Raw genomic sequence first — 18,242 nt, 5'->3', positions numbered from 1 at the left:
ATATATTATTCTGAACTGGAGGAAATTCTAACTGTGTGAGCTCCAACAAACCCAAAGTTTTTTATAGTATGTCAACTAAGCACTAGATTCTGGAACTAATAGTGAAATGATGAACAATGTAGAGAAGGCTTACAATATTAGTTAACATGATCAAATGATGAACCATGGTGTTTCCTTATCCCACCACAAGATGATGTGCTTTAGGAAGATCTGCATTCCTAGAATAATGGATATTTTGATGGTAATGTATTGGATTTTCCTGCTTTCGTTTAGCAATTCTATCAAGGTGCTACCACCAGTTTGGACGACCAACTATATGTGCAAAACGCGGTAAGAAAACAAGGCCAAATCTCCTGTCTGGAAATCATAACTGAGATAGTCAGAATGCCTATTCTATTTACTTCGGCAATGCAAATAAGGATCACTAAACAATCTGATGGCCTGCCTAGTAAAGAGATTATGATGTAGCTGAGAACATCATGCATCAGAAGGTGTGGTAATCGCAGCCATAGAAGGACTAACTCTACTAAGAGGTACATGATTAAGCATCCCTTTCTTTTCTAAAAAAAGGGAGGTGCATTGTAGTTATCTGCAAATGAAGCAGACGGCTGCCATTGCCTAATTTCACTGTTCTACCCAGCCACTGTTTCTTCTCTATGTTAACTGTTCAATTATTTTAGAAGTTGCTCTCTCTACCCCTGGCTCCAAAAGCACCAGGTGTGCTTCTGAAATTTCATTATACGCATCAGTGTCTGCCCATATTAGTACAAAGAAATGCAAAATTTTGTCTTCCTTAAGTTGGTCTCATGCACTGCAAGCACATTCTTTAAAGGGAGTATACATATGTTGTGAAGCTCTGCGACATCCGGAACAAGTCACGATATCTTTGTCACGTTTGTTGGATCCACACATGTCGCAGATTTTATCCTGCCCAAGCAAAATGACGTCATTGAAAAGGAGATTAGATACGACATCTTGAACAAAATATCATCTGATCATATAATGCATGTAAGAAAGGTTCTCAATAGTGGATAACTAAAAATATTCACCAAATATGTTGGCCAAAAGCAACTAGTACAAATCGTACACTAATTCCTATAAAAAATTTCGGTTACTGTTAAGAATATGTGGACAAATTTGACAAATATCCACCAAGATGTAATAGAGGAAGAGAGACTCTGTTCTTAGATACACCAAGGCTTACTGATATTGGATGCCAGTTCCTACGCTAACCAGGACAGAATGGTCTCATGGCGTGCATGTTCAATTTAGTCCTGTTTACATTGGTTACATTTAATATGTTTATGGCCACATAGACAGGGCTTAATTATGCAACCACCTGAGGAGGACCACACCTGATGCTATGAACTTCTGACAATATCGATACGGTTTAAACGGCAGACAACGATGCAAATAGACCTAGATAATAATAAACTCTGGGCACCTATCCTTTTTCAGTGGTCAAGAGAGTGCTGTAACCAAGATATATTTATAAATCTTGTCCAAGAAAAAAATCCTGATCCTGTATGATCAATATGCCATAATCCATATGTTATACCGCAGTTTGTTTCCTTGCTTTAATCCACATTTAGATCCCTTTCCTTGGTTATGAAAAAAGAAAAACCCTCCAGGTCACGTGCAGTTTAAAATTATAATAATACTAACATTAGTATCATTGTTAGTAATGTCTATACTATTATTACAATAAAAGACTATTATTGATATTATTGTAGTATTAATACTATAATATGCTATTAGCAATATTATAATATCATAATAATTGTTTTATATGATTATTATTAATATTATTGATAATATTTTTAATAATATTAATAAGAGCTAGACTAGAATAAGGTTGATCAAATTTGAGTCCAGTTCTGATCAGATCAAAATTCTATACTGGGGTTCTTACATCGATCATCCGAATCACTGGATGTAATATATTATTTTAAAATTATTTGTATACAAAAAATCATATGATTTGGAGACCTCTGATCTATGTACTAAGTAGTCAAAAATTGAATAATCTAGATAAAATTAAATTAGATATCTTTTTTGATCACTTGATGCATAGGTTAGGAGTCTTCAAATCATATATTTTTTAATGTATAAGTAATTTTGAGATAGTAGATCACATCCAATGACTTAAATCATCGATACAGGATCCATATTATCCGGATTTCAATTGATCGAATCTCAATTCAAATCTACTCAATCTCACTCAAATCTATCCCATATTAACAATAACTAATAGTAATAAGTATAATGTGACATGTGTTAAACATAGGATAGTTGTGATATAGAGTTTTCTAGAATTCTAATCCACATTGTCATCTCACTATTTGCTATGTATTACAATTGTAATATATGGGGGCCTAAATCATTTTTCCATCTAAGAGAACTATGAAAAATAGAAATCACAAAGCAATGGAGAAAGGGATTATAGGAATAACGAGCAAGAATAAAATTCTTCCATCTTAATGATCTAGATTGCATAAAATATGGAAATGCTATTGTACTTATTGCAAACTATAGAAGTTGTGAATAGAAGACTAACTTTGTTTGGGATTGCTGTAGATGGTAAAGCTTTTGGAAGTAGAGATATTACAAAAAAAAATATTTGCTGTTTGATAACTACATTTCTAACATCCTACGAAATCTTAATATATATTTATAACCAAATCCAGAAAATAGTTTTTGTATAACAAAGTGGTAAGTACATTGCATAGCATTGTTTGGTATAGTATAATATAATATAATATTAAATTATATATTAAAATATTATTATATAGTATAATATTATTATAATGTCATACAATATGATATAATATTATAATCTAATATAATATTATAAAATATAGCATAATAATATTATATTATATAGTATAATAAAAATATAATATAAAATAATATAATATAATTATAAGATATGATATAATAATATGATAAGATATGATATGATATAATATAATAATATATTATATATTAAATATTATTATATAATATAATATTATTATCATGTAATATATTACTATAATATGATATACTATAATATGATATTGTATAGTATAATAATATGATATGATATATCTAATGTTGTTAGTAATTGTAATACATATGCAATTATATGATTTGTTTATAGGTATTTTGGTCACTACAAATTTTCAGTAAATGGAAAACAACTTCCCAATGTCAGCCAAGTAGAATTTTTGGAGAAAAGGTGCAAAATAGAACTTCTCTCTCATATTGCTTTTTAAATTTTTTAAAAAATTAGAAAGTACTTTTAATATTTTACTAAATACTTCTGTATCTCCTGAAAGTGCTTTTTGTCTTCTAGAAGGCTCTTCGTGGCTCTCTAAAACCTCTTCCAAATGGAGCTCAACAAGGAACTGCTTTTTAAGCTAGGTAGCAGTGGCTTACTTGGAGTGCCAAAGAGGGCTCGGCATAGACTCTTCTTCTCTTTTTTTGAGGACCGGTTAGTAATCAGTTGCTACTATTTATTTTCACATATACCTCTAGTTGCGGTCAAGAGGTCAGATGGCTTGGATAGATCGAACGACTTGGTTTTTGTACTCGCACACGTGAGGTATTATCCATTTTGACCTAAGTCCATGCCAGGTGCCATGTTGGGCCTCACGTTTTTGTCTTTTAAAAGACGCATTATGGGAGAGAAAAGATTTCAATCCATATAAGCCATACTTACTCTTGATTTACAATCAATGTGTGACTAAAAATGTCGTCCTCCCATAATATTAGCCCCTCAATCAAAAAAGAGTATGTGTGGGCAAGAGGCGGCCCCGTGGATAGCCAATGTTATGGTCAAGGAGGACTCTAGCTTATATAGGATCAAGACCTTCTATCTCCCCAATGAGACATCTTTTAAAGGGCAAAATCGTATAGTAAAGTGTATGCGAAATAAATCCTAAAGCGGACAATATCTCGCACGGGTGAGTACAGAGAACTGACCCATCCCATCCATCCAAGCCACGAGCCTTTAACCGCAACACCCCCTATTCATGGGCCATTCGAATTATTCTAGCGATGTTTATAAGAAAATAATAAAATAGTACTGTAGCAAAATCCTATAGATTTCATTTGACATAATTATTGGAGTAGATTTCTTGAAAAGAAAAAATAAAAGACTAGAGTAGGCAATTAAAAAGAACAAAACCGAACCGCAATCCAAAACATAAAAGCATTCCATTCCCAAAAAAAAAAAAAAGGCCTAACAATCACAATAGTAAACGATAAAAATACACGGATGATCACTTGGAACAAAATAGAGAGAGAATAAAAGAGAGATTTTCATACTGCTTGGCTTCTGAAGCTCCTCATTTTTGTTGGGTAGGGGACGGCTACTAGACTAAGGGAAATAGAGGAATAGGCGCTTGGAGAAGAATAGGAAAAGGGGGCTCCTTTTTGTTCCTTTCCTTTTTGGGTAAGCAAAGGAATGGACTCTCAAGGGGATGGAATTCTTGGCTATCTTTCCTTAGATATTTATAGATCCTAACTGGATCTCTTAATTCACTGCTTCCATGCAACTTCTCAAAGGATTGTTCATTGTATGAATGCCTCATGGACAGCATTTGTTTCTATCTTTCTCCAGAGCCAATGAATAAACTCAAGCCTTGAGTGCGCAACCACGCACTAAATTTCCATGTGCAACCAACTATTTATCCTCCATGTGAGCTTTGAGATTTGCATGTATAGATCATCACCATTGATGGATGGCGGATTGGTAGTGCCACACAGAAAATTGAGTGCGGTATTGCTTGGATATCTTTCAATAAGTTAATGCACCTAACAATTCATGTTTTGGAAAGGTATCATAGGCTCACAAATGGTTGCAGATGCTTGCAAAATTTGTTTGATAGTGCCAGTGATAACTTGATTGCCCTATGCATTGCTCCAAATAAAATAAAATAAAATAAAATAAAAACTTAACTATTAAATGCTTCAAAGATCCTATGGTCAGTATGCAGATGTTTCATGCAGAGCATGTCGTCTAAGTCGCCATTTTCTGAGGTGATGAATCTACTGAAGTGAGCCTGGAGTGCACAATCGCATAATCTTTTCATTGTGCAACCAACTATATCTACCATTCATTGGAGATCAAGATTTATAAGTATAGATCATCATCATCCGTCGATAGCAGATTGGCAGCTGCACCTGCGGAGTCCTTGCTTTGGAAAAGCTATGGTGGTTTGACAAATCATCACGAACAGTTGCAAAATTTATTTCAAGAGTCATGCGAATTTGGCAATCTTGTGGTCCATTCTAAAGGGGAAAGAACACAAACTATGAAGATGTTGACATCCTATGTCCAATGTAGGAATATCTCATGTAAAGTATGTTTTCCAATTTGTCATGCTTTGAGGCAATGAACCAACTCAATAAATCTTAGGTGCGCAATCATGCAAAAAAAATTTTCCATGCAACCAACTATTTATCTTTCATTAGAACTTGAGATTTGCAAGTATGGTTCATCACTATGATGGATGGTAGATCGCAGCACCGCATTAAGAAAATCTAGTGCCATATTGCTTGGATCTTCTTCTGTTATTGATGCACATCTATAATCCATTTTTAAGAAAGATACGATTGTTTGGCAAGTGGCTTGGGGTACCTCCAAAATTTGATTGAGAGGCATGCAAATATGACAAAAATCCTACAGGTTGCTCCAAGGAGAAAATTTTTGCTTTATTATCATGGTGGTCTGCACATCTTCTTTCTAGCATACACAAATACTCTACAAAGTGCATGCTTTAGTTTTGTCATTTTTTGAGAGTTAATATGCTCAAGTGAGTCTTGGGCATGCAACAATGCGAACTGGATTTTTTGCGTACAAGCAACTATTATCAATCATTGAAGCTCGAGATTTGTAAGAATAAATTGTTAGCTTTGATGGATGATAGATTCGTAGTGGCGCATATAAAAAAACCTAATGCAACATTGCTAGGGTGTTTATGAATGGTCTAGTTTACTTACGGGGTCCATGTTCCAGAATGTATTAGGATTTGATGAATGGTGGCAGATGTCTGCGAAATTTCTTTTAGAGCCACATGAACTTAACAGCCTTATGGGTTGCCCTTTAGATAGTTTAATTAACCCTCCCATTCTTCTCCCATCAACATCTCCTCCAACCCTCCTAACCTCTTCATTACAGCCATCACCAAGGGCTTTTTAGTTATTTTTCATCCCTGATAATTCTTAATCATGGTTTGGATAACAAAAACTATTGCAGGATCTAATATGCAATTTGGCGAAGCTTGTAGGAATTAATACACAAATATGAAGTTTGCAGGAATTAATATGGAACTATTGAAATTTATAGAGACAAACATGCAAAATCCCCTTTACATTAATATAACTGTCTTTCTAATATTGATAGAATGCTAATAGAAGATTGATAATCTGTTATTTAAAGAGTGAAAAACAAATAATGCCCATTGTTTCGCTATATATGATGGTGGTTATAATAATTGATAGCTTGCTTTGTTTTACAAGTATCTTGAAATGTATCTTTTGTAATTAAAAAAAAGAATTTTTGCATGTATACCCTTCTAAATATCTAAATTTGCATGGATATCCTTTCAAAATTGATATTTGCATATATATCTTTATAAAATACTTGATTTGCATGTATACCCTTCTTTTTCTTTATTTTTTGTATATATACCCACATCATCTAATGCCATTAAAAAATTAATAGTTTAAAATTTAAATGGCTGAAATACCTTTATGGTTATATATGCAAAAAAAAATTTATAAGGGTATATATATAATTACTAATTTATGAGGGTATATAAATAAATATTAATTTTGAAAGGGTATTCATGCAAATTTTGACGTTTAGGAGGATATACAGGAAAAAATTTTTAATTTAATTTTTTTCTATTGTATGTTATTTTAATGAGATGGAAAGAATTTAAACACATTAATTAATGTCATAGTAAGGGTGATTCAAATACATTAATTTTTATCTATTGTTTCTAGTTTTTATTTCGTATATGATTTATCATAAATAGTTGCTTATTAAATGTCCAGGCTTATTAAAATGGAGCAACCACTTTTCAAGTGGACGATGAAATTTGAAGGTTATTTTAAGAAGATTAAGAATTTTACAAGAATAAAATATTATTTTGAAAGATAAAAAAAGCTAGTTAGTTGATGTTGCCCGCTATTCTTACATAGATCTATATGATGATATACTGCATTTCTTATTTGTCACAAAAGAGGCTAATGATATATAATTTTCTCAATCAACACTAGATAGTCAAGACCAAAGTAGAGGTGAAGTAGCTGCAATAGAAGAGATTCGAGTGGATGACCAAATGGAGAACCAAAGATAGAATGAAATTGAGCATCCAACTGCATTAGAGACTGATATTTCAGCTATTGCTATTGAGAATAATGACAATAGATGAATAAAATATTTAAACAAGTAAACCGTCCCTACTATATACACCAATAAAGAAGCAATACATAAAAATTAATGTGCTTGAATCATCCTTACTATGACATTAATTAATATATTTAAATTTTTTCCATCTCGTTAAAATAATATACAATAGAAAAAAATTAAATTAAAAATTTTTGCCTGTATACCCTTCTAAACGTCAAAATTTGTGTGAATATCCTTTCAAAATTAATATTTATTTGTATATCCTCGTAAATTATTAATTGCATATATTTTTATAATTATTTTTTTTGCATATATACCCATAAGGGGATTTCAGTCATTTAAATTTTAAACCATTAATTTTTTAACGGCATTAGATGACGTGGGTATATATACAAAAAATAAAGAAAAAGAAGGGTATACATGCAAATCAAGTATTTTATAAAGATATATATGTAAATATCAATTTTGAAAGGGTATTCACGTAAATTTGGATATTTAGAAAGGTATACGTTCAAAAATCCCTTTTATATATATATATATATATATATATATATATATATATATATATATCATGACTATATGCACTTACGCTTTTCCTTATTTGAATGGCATTGGTACATGTGACATGGAATTGGTGTTGTACTGTTATAGGTTGAGATCATATAGGATCTCATAGTTGCAATCTCAAAGCTCTGAATGATCCGGCATGTTACTTGATGGCCACAAAAGGCACAAATGATGGGTGAAACTAAATCAAAAGAGTCAGGGTTCAAAGCAATATGGGTAATGACAATATTAATATGAGTTGTTAAGGTAAGATCCCACCCGAGAAAACCTGGCTTCCTCTTAGTTTATAACTCAAAAGCGCAAGTGTACTTTGGATGTTCCCGTTATAACAAATGGTGGGCCAACTTGGGCCTGGCCTGGCCCAATATGTTACCCATGACACAACAGAGTCAGCCTCCAGCTTGGGCCCAAGGATTTGATTTGGGTGAGATTGGGTTTGCGCTTGAGTTATAAAGGGTCGAGAGGTTGGATAGCTTGGATGGCTGAGTTGACTCCATGTCCACATATGTGAGGTATTGTTCGCTTTGACTCTGGCCATATTTGGGCTTCAGTGGACCTTGACCATTTGGAGCCTTATAGTTTTGTCCTTTAAAAAGATCTCATGTGGAAGAGAAGATTTCAAGTCATATAAGCCATACTCCCTCTTGACATACAACTAATGTGGGACTAAAGATGTAGTTCCCCATAACACTATCCAATACATTTGATGGCTGACTAAAATTATCTAACTCAGACTAACATCAACCCCAAACTGAGGCAAAGGCGTGAGCTGATGGTTAAGTTTGGTCATCTAAAATTCCAAGTATGGTCACCTTATACTTAGACGATTGCTATAGAATAATTAAGTCGTCTTTAAATTCTATACATGTTAGTGCAAAGAAAATGCTCTGTGATAGAAAGAATATGGAATATTTGAAGATCATATTATTTCTGCTACGTCCTAGCTCTTTCTAATTCACTTCTAGAGTCATGTAAGTTGGAATATGAATGCGGGATATATGGCACTCCTTAACTGCAAGTTTCCAGCAAATTGCTGATCATTATAATTTTCTATTTCATAGCTAATATAATCCAAACTTGAATTTGGAGTATGTTATTAATTTTTTAAAATTTTTCTCAATTAAGAGACATGTTGTTTGTCAAGCTAGAAATATTATTAGGTTGGGAACAATATTTATCACTATTTTCGTTTTTTTGTCACAATCGAGTCATGTATGAATTTTCTTAATATTTAAGAAGCCAGGCACCTGTAAAATATCCATTTACTCCTCTTTCACAAAAGTACAGTTCAGATTATAATACTAAAAGATTTCTCTTCAATTATCTTGACATATTGTGAGGCTATGCTAAAACTCATGGTACAAAATTAGGGGTTCAATAGGAACTTAATGACAGGTTAGATGACTTCCATCAAGTTCGAGTAAAGATTTTGGTATAGTTGTAAAGCAGTCTCATCTGATGTTTCGTCCATAGGTGTAAGTTGGATAGCTCATGACTCCTAAAGTTGCTGCTCACAACTATAACGGCCTAATGTATTTAGACCAGCTGAAAGCTTTAAATCATACTAGTCGAAGATCCGTGTATTATATGAAAATAATTTTTTTTTAGATCGGATCAAATTAAAAAAATATATATCTAAATAATAAAATAATATTCATTCAAATTCTTAAGATCACTTTGTATTCTCAAGTACCTATATTGATAGACTTTAATTATAAAAATATAATAATATCATATATTAATAATATAATTTAATATGAAGAGGTATTCTTTTCATGTGGCACAACAAAATTTATTTGAGAAACTGGAATTGGCAACACTCCAATACTCCTTCACAAAATATTATATATATATATATATATATATATATATATATATATATATGATGTATATATATATATATTATATATATAATGTGTATATATATATACACACACATCATATATAATATATATATATATATATATATATATATACATCATATATATAATATATATATATACACATATATCATATATAATATATATTTATACACATATATCATATATAATATATATATATATATACATCATATATATATATATATATATATATATATATATATATATATATATATATATATATATATATATATATATATATATATATAATGCCAGTTACTTGCACCAACTATCAATTCTGTATACTTGAAACCGCAATCATTTCAAACGGCCATTTTTCATGAATAATGAAGCATAGTATCGTGGTCATTACATATATATTATATTATAGACATCTAGATCTGTTTACTAGTGATTTTGTATTAGTCATGCAGACCAATTACCAACCCTCTTATCTATATACAGTCATATTTTAAATTTCTTCTATAAACCAAAAAACTTACATAAACGATGGATAAATGAAGACTTTTTTTCTTTTTTTTTTTGTTTTTTGATGAGGATAAGTGAAGATCTTTCGATGCTAAACCTTGTGATAAGTAAATGATTGCAGAATAAGAACTTAGGATATATTTAACCGGAGAAAGTTGGACTCTAAATTAGAAATGGGAATAAAGTTTATATTCTAGTATTTTGATTAGAGAAAACCTATTCCAATCTCAAGAGAAGAATGAAAATTTTTAATATTTCAAAATTTAATTTCAACTTTTTTAATATTCAAATTTCATCCCGATTCATTTTCAATTTCAATCACGAGCCAAATTTATCTCAAAATATAGCTTCTATTTCGATTTTGGTTTTAGAATCATACACACTTTTATAATTATACAATAACCAAGCATCCCATCGTCCCTGTTCTATGAATGGAAGGTAGGCACGGCTCAAGCCTCAAGGTCTGACACCCTGAGGGCCATAGTTGAACATTTACTGACAACTTATTCCATACCAACCATCTTTTTCTTCGTTTCGCCCTTTGACCCTCCCAACTTTCCCCTTTAGATACATAAGAAAGAGGAGAGGATATCTCACTTCCCCCTCTGCACACGCATTCATTCCACTTGATCATCCCATAATATAAATTTTTAAAAAAATTATCTATAAATTTTTAAATAAATTTAAAATTATTTTTAAATTTTTAAATTTTTTAAATTAAATAAATTTTTTTAAAATATTAAAAATTATTTTTAAATCTACACAGAACGATTACACATAACAATATTCAGATTACGTATATTCATATTCAAAGTATATAAATTTATATTCAAATTATATAGATTATCTAATTTTAATATCCGATTATACATATTCATATTCAAATTATATATATACATATTTTAATTACATAAAAATAATTTTTTAATATTTTAAAAAAAAATTATTCAATTTAAAATTTAAAAACTTAAAAATAATTTTAAATCCATCTAGAAACTTATAAATAATTTTTTTCAAATCTTTTCACCGTCATATATTTTAAACCAAAATGCATGAGAATGTGATAAATCTCTTGGGTGCACGGCAATTCTAAACCTATGTCGATAAACATATTAAAGCTTTTAAAAGTCTCAGATCCATTTTAGTAGGCAAACAGATCTACTAACATATAAACACATATATCCCATACTTTTTTCTTGTACTTCTCATCCATGTGCACCATTAGTATTGGTATTCAAAAGCAACTTGCATGAATGTTATCCTCTCCTTTACGTTCCTTTAGCGCACAGCTTTTCTTTTCTTAGTTTGACCTGTACCACTGCCCTTTATTCACTCAAAGAGAACAAGACCACCGCCCAGATCCATAATGGCACTAATATATGATAAAACATATAGAAATAGCAGTATCTAATAACATGTACTCATCGGTGACAACATATAAGCCCTAGCATAGTAGTGAAACCATATACTAAGACAATTAATTAATTTCTGCCTCCCTGGATTTACAAAAAGGAGAAAAAGTGTTCAAGAGGAGAAAGCCAGCCAGCCAGCCACCCACCCAAATGGAATCTAAACTCCTTTCTGCTGGCCACTACTGAAAAGAAACAAACTCTAGAGGTGGAATGTCTGTAGAAGATTTGGTCCTCCAATTTCCTACAGTAAGATCACTCAAGTTCCATTCCAACCACCAGTGCAGCTTTTAATCAAGTCCTCAACAAAACCATGCCTGAGAACATAATGGTGAGGAGGAGAGAACTCATCCCAGCCTTTGAGGGGAACCCACCATCACTGCTATCAGTAGATATGCTGTTTCCAGAGGGGCCCAGTCCTCCCAAAACTCCTCCTGTCCCAGTGGTGGTGGGTGGGCTGAAGGTGCTGGGTGTTATTCCTGTGGTGGTTCCAGGGGTGCTTGGGGTGATGGTTCCTGGAGTGCTTGGGGTGGTGGTTGTTGGGGTGGTAGGAGTAGTGCTTGTGCCTGCAGCGCTGAGGAAAGAACAGAAAGAAAGGGGGAGAAAGTTAGGTATTCCTTTTTTTTTTTTTTTGGTAGAAGAAAAAAGTTCAGATTTGAAGGATTAGGAAACAAATAAATGATAAGAGTTTATATGAGTAATTTTGCTAGATAACTCGTACAAGATATTAGGTCTTACAAGGAACTAGGTAGGAAGTATTCCTCAAAGAGTGAGAGAAAAATTAGAATTCAGAATATTTTTTAGAAAATACTCTTCTACCTTAAACAATGATGAGAAGACACCTGAAGCTGCGAACAGTACAAAACGAAAGAAGGAACCATACAATTTAAAAGTAAGATGGCAGAAAGAGCCTCTTGCAAGATCAAAAGAGAAGGGGATCAGATTCCTCTCAAAGCCCACCAGAATAGAGATCTTTTAAACAGGTGGTTGGTGATAGAAACCACACTAAAAGCTTTTATTTCCTTTATAAGATTAAAAATTGATCAATGCAGCAATCCAACAAAATATAGATGGAGGAAAATAGGAAGCTTAGAACCAAAAAAAGTTGCCGAAAATATTATTGGGGGGAAATCCAAAAGACAGTTTGAAGGCCCTTAGAAAACAAAAGATAAAATACTCATATGGCAAAAAGTAGCCACAAGTGAGAAAATCTACCTTTCATTTCAAGCAGAAAAGAAATTGAAACAAAGATGGTGTCAATGATTTTATCAAAGATCAGAGAAAATATACCTGGAACTTGCAGGGTATGTGCATCCAGCGCTACCTACAAGCCACAAGATCAAGGTTAATAACTGATAAAAATAGGGGTGGTTCTCTTGAATATTTGTAGGTGTCCAGGTGATGGGAGGAAAATTATTTGCTGGAGACTTACTTGGGTCTGATGCACTGAGAGTGGCAGTGCCTGCAAAGTCACAAGCCTGCTGTGTCTGCCCCTTCCTCTGGAAGTAGCTGTTGGCAGCATAGGAGCAATGGGCAAGAACAGTATTAGGGTTGTAGCAAGCCCCAGTTTGCTGAATAGGACTGCAATCAGCCCCAGCTCCACAAGCATAGTCCAATGTCTTCTGGAGAGAAGTGCTACTCTGGTCAGATCTACAAACACACCAAGCAGCATCTACCACCACACAAGAACACTTTTAGCTCATTTGCCATAACAAGAGAATAAGGTAGATTGGAAGAAGAAAATCTCTGAATAGGGAAAATTTCAGACAATCTGAAGAACTACTGAAAAAAAAGGGCCAACCCATTCCTACAAGCATGTTCTCTGAAAATCCATGGTTTGTCCATCTAAGATAGGAAAGAAAAAATGTAGATTCATAGATTTAACCAACGTAGAGTCCCTCAACCACCTCAACATCCTCAAAATCCACACAGAAAATAAAAGGAAAAAAAGGTGGAAAAAGAAAGAAAAGGTAAAACTAAAGGTGGATTTCAATCTCAGAACAGATGTAAGCCAGAGCTGTACCACTTGCCTCAGCAACTAATTTTTTTTAGTGAAGCTAAAGAAATACCAGTACATACACTCAGAAAAACAGATCTTGAGCTTGCCCATGATAATTTTTTTGAGACACTATACACTCAAGAAAGAGAGAAAAAATGCAAAGCAAAAAAGAAAAAAAAGAACATCAAGCATAAAAAATAAATCTGTGCCAAAAACATAATCTTACCCGATCCACCAATCATAGCCAACATGAGCACCATAAACACTAGAGCACCCATGGCTGACAGAGACGAAGCCCTCAGAGAGACAGAGAGAGAGAGAGAGAGGTGGTTGGGGGGTCTCCAACACAAGTGATAAGAAGAAATTTTTGTAGTGGTAATGGTAGATGCGGTGGATGTAGCAAGAGAAGAAGGGAGTGAGCGTAGTTTGTTTCTATCCGTATATGCGATGGCCTTTATTTTTTTTACCTGCTTCTCTGCAGAGGTGTGGCGTTTGGGAACCGAGCCATGCTTGCTTTATGGTTTGTTCCTTTATAGAACGCTCATCACCCTATGCCTACCTGTGGGTGGAGTTTTGGGACGACTCGGAGTTAACCCGCCCAGCCACCACGGTGGTTGCGCCGGGAGCCGTTTGGCTCGGTCCTCTTTTTTGCCCGTTGATGCGCTGTCCCCAGAAACCGACATTAGCTGGTCCCCTCCGTCTCTGCTGGCTCCTTTGGTCTGACGTGGTTGGACATCAGCATTTTTTTTAGGTTTTTGTTGCTGTACAAAACTGTTACTTAAAAAACATCACATCATGATTCATGACCCTTGTCTTCTATGCTCTCAATGATTCTAAATTTCTACTCTCCTTAACTAAAAGCAGCGGGGAATACCTTTGGGCTCAAGCTGGTCCACCGGTAACTATGTGATCAATGATTTGAAGGATGTAGGCTTGGCTGTGCCTCAAGTTTCTGGGTTTAGCCCCAGGGCTTTGAGAAAGAAACCTGTATTGAAGTCACATAAAAATTTTTACAGTCTCCAGAACTATCATGCTCTATATTCCTCTAAGACACAAGCCATCCATATCTAGATGGTATCATGCTCATGTGTTTATTCTCTTAAGTGATGATGTCTATTAGAGTAGACAAAATGGATGCATTTTTTCCATACATACATAAATACATATATATTTATATAACTCTTGTTGCGGCCAATCGCCTCGTCGCCCGATCGCCGGGAAGCGTGCACCTGCAAAAGAAAATCCGCACTGACCGGAGACGGCTCCGGCGGGGACCCTCCGACGGTCAAGTCAGAGAGGTGACTGGGCAACAGTGAAATGCAGACAGAGAGCTCTGAGAGGGAGAGAGAGAGAGAAGCGAGCCTGCGTATGTGGGAGAGACGGGCGGATCGACCCTTTGCACTGTTGCCTTCCCCGGTATATATAGTGGAGCACGGTATGGCGCCGTCATTAATGGCGCGGACAAGTGAGGAACTGTCAACTCACTGTAGACTGTCAGAGCCGCCGTGGAAATGTCATGTCGCCGTGTGGCCGTCTAATCACCAGGGTTGACCTTGCTCTCGGCGGGACAATGCCCCTGGGGAACTGTGCCGCATGTCCGTGTCAGAGCTGACAAGGTCCGGCGGCTGTACGGCGATGGGAGGAGACGGCCGACCCTTGGTCGGTGGCCAGCAGAGTGGCGTCGGGTTCCTCCGTCAGTCGGCGATTTTCATGTGAGTCGGCCTCTGGATCTGGTCGGTCGGGAGGGATACGCCCGACATACCTCCAGTTGGCGATTGGGCCATTGAAAAGCCGTCAGTAGCGTCCGTTAGTCGGTCACTCCCGGCTTTCAGTCGGAGACGGTCGGTCGACCAGTCGGAGACGGTCGGTCGGGCCGCCAGCCGGCCGGGCCCTCCGATAGTCGGTCGGTCGGTCGGTGGGTTTCCCCCAACAACTCTCTTCTTTTTAAATCTGCAGGTATTTCTTTTTCATCAAACACAAGGGGCTGGTCAATTTTTTCATGACCAAGTGTTTACTTTCTGAGAACATGACATGTGTGTATGCGGACGAAATAGCTTTACAAAGGAAGGACAGGTGGAAGATTCGAAGCGCACTTTGAGAAATTTTAAACATGCGCATATGGGGCATCCATAGTCATCAAACATACATGAATACAAGCATATATTAAACGAATTATATGTGTCATTCATTATATTTGTTGATATGAAACATGTATGAGAAATGACATGGTCAGTCATTGGCAAAGCAACTTTGCCCAAGTGATTGGAATACATATGCTTGTAGGCGCCATTAAAGTAGGTTGGAAGGAGGTGATCTCGTTGCAGATGATGGGGACCAGGCCAACAAGGAACATAATTAAGAAAAGGGCCCCATTTTTATCCCCTCGCGATGCATGGTTGGAAGCCAATTCAGTGTCATCACCTCAAGCTTTCTAAATGTTAATGTGGTCATGTCAAGGTTACCGACTGCTGATTGCTGTCAAGCTTCAAATGCGATAGATGGTGGCTATGACTCATATTATCTCAGCATCTATTTTAATATTGGGGTGTGAAAAGGACAAAGAGTTGGCGTGTAGTTATTGTTGCTTTCTAGCCTGAAGGATAGGTTGGAGAAGGAACCCCTTCTTTTTTTTCTTTTTTTGGTTTTGTTTTGATAAGCAGGAGCATTCATACAAGTTGGAGAAGGAACTTGACATGAAGTATTTGAGCCTCCAAGTATGAGATTATCATGGATCCTGTTATGAAGGGCTCATGATGCTCGAATGTCTCTGTCGCTTTGAATAAAGTGAGGGACTGAAGGGGCTTTACCATCCTGATCAGCCAGATCATGGCTTTGTGTGGCACATCAATTTGCTAGTCACCTATTGGTCCACCGAAACTTTAATACCTCTAAAGAATCTGCTTTCTAAGGTAACATAAAGTTCAAGAGGATATTTGTGAACATGTACAATTATTCTATTACAACAAGCATTTGTGAACATTGTTATCTTATGTAGATAAGATAATATTTTATGAACAAAAATATTATCATCTTATATACTTGTTCGAGAGAATTTATGCCAATCCAACACAAAAATAGATGAGTCTGATGAATTTTCCAACTAGTTCACACTATAAGCATCTAAATTGACTCGATGGCTTTGATGACTTACAAGAGATCGATGACTATAAACTTGCACCACTTGTTTAATTATGTTTTAATAGAATTCAAGTAGCACTTTCACTTATGGAGTACTTGAGTTTGAGCTGATGATCCTCGAATCTTGCACACGTGTGTGTGTGTGTGAATGTTTAGGATCAAGGATATTGTTTTCGTGAACAGCCTGTGAAGAGTGGGATCAAATTCACTTTCGAGAAAAAAAGAAAATTTGAGATATATACATATAAATTTTAAAAATAAAATTAAAAAAATATATATATCTACAATAATTTGATGCCATTTGGTTTGAATTCTTTCTTTACATCTAATAGGACGTGTCTCTCACGCATACACTCTTATCCAAAATGCTGGTTTATTGATTCTTTTCGATTGTACTCGCATTACCTTTTTCTTTGCTAATAAAATATTACTTGAGATTCACAGCCACGTGTTTCTATGTGCTTATCTCATTTTAGCTGACAAAAAAATAATTATATCCAATACAATGAGATTTTACAATGAGATTTTAAGCAGAAGTTGCCTTAAAAAAAAAAAGAAAAAAAAGAAAAAAAGAAGGAAAAAACAAACTGATTGATTTCATCAATTTTGCCCACAGTAGTTGGGGCCCACAAAAAGAGGCCGTCACATGCTTTCTGATCACATTCTGCAAAGTGCCGACTATACCCATGTACATTGCATCCCACTCGCCACTACATTTTGAATTCTGATTACCACAAAAAAAAAAAAAATAAAATAAAGAAAGAAAGAAAAAGAGAACTGTTTGGCATATCTATGGATAAGTATACTTTTCCTCACAATGTACGTACATACAATGATGCGATGATACCAGCACTGACGCACAGCATCCCATCAAACTTACTGCTCAGAACATTTACCGTGTCTGTAGATTAAGTACTATGATTTCTATTTAATGCATCTATTCACCAAGAAGAGGCAGAATAATCTTGCAAAGTCCTAGTTTTTTTTTTTTTGCACAAAAGTAAAGTTGATTTTTCTGCAAAATCTCCTTATTCTTTTTTGTATTCTTCAATTGTTGTCTAAGTTTATTTGTCAAATCAGTTTCTGAAACTGTTCCCAAGTAATCCAGTTTTATAAATTGTTCATGAACTAACCTTGGCTTGATAATAAACTGATGCACTATGATAGTAATAATATTGTCTCTATAAACAAATTTAAAGAATATAATGTGCATTAGGAATCTGCTTTCTGGCTGAGCATGTACCTTTTGCTGGCATGCTAAATTATCCAATCAAACAAATCTAGCCACTTCTATGAATGAAGGCCGCCAAGATTAAAGAATTAAGAGTGCTGCTAAGGAATCATATTATCACACT

The 18,242-nt window shown here is 34.6% G+C and overlaps 1 protein-coding gene across 1 annotated transcript; it reads right to left on the bottom strand.

Annotated features, from left to right (window-relative positions):
* Positions 1 to 11,699: 11,699 nt before the first annotated feature.
* Positions 11,700 to 14,224, bottom strand: LOC105033155 (PLASMODESMATA CALLOSE-BINDING PROTEIN 2). Its single transcript, XM_010907837.4, has 4 exons — positions 13,976 to 14,224; positions 13,183 to 13,422; positions 13,041 to 13,074; positions 11,700 to 12,324 (listed from the first exon to the last, which is right to left on the bottom strand). Exons 1-4 carry the CDS (start codon positions 14,025 to 14,027, stop codon positions 12,045 to 12,047), a joined length of 606 nt encoding a protein of 201 aa, XP_010906139.1. The 5' UTR covers positions 14,028 to 14,224; the 3' UTR covers positions 11,700 to 12,044.
* Positions 14,225 to 18,242: the final 4,018 nt, after the last annotated feature.

Source organism: Elaeis guineensis, chromosome 2 (assembly GCF_000442705.2).
Source record: "Elaeis guineensis isolate ETL-2024a chromosome 2, EG11, whole genome shotgun sequence".
NCBI classification, from domain to species: domain Eukaryota; kingdom Viridiplantae; phylum Streptophyta; class Magnoliopsida; order Arecales; family Arecaceae; genus Elaeis; species Elaeis guineensis.
The sequence above is the reverse complement of the archived record's forward strand: the minus strand, read 5'-3'. Positions and strand labels throughout refer to the sequence as shown.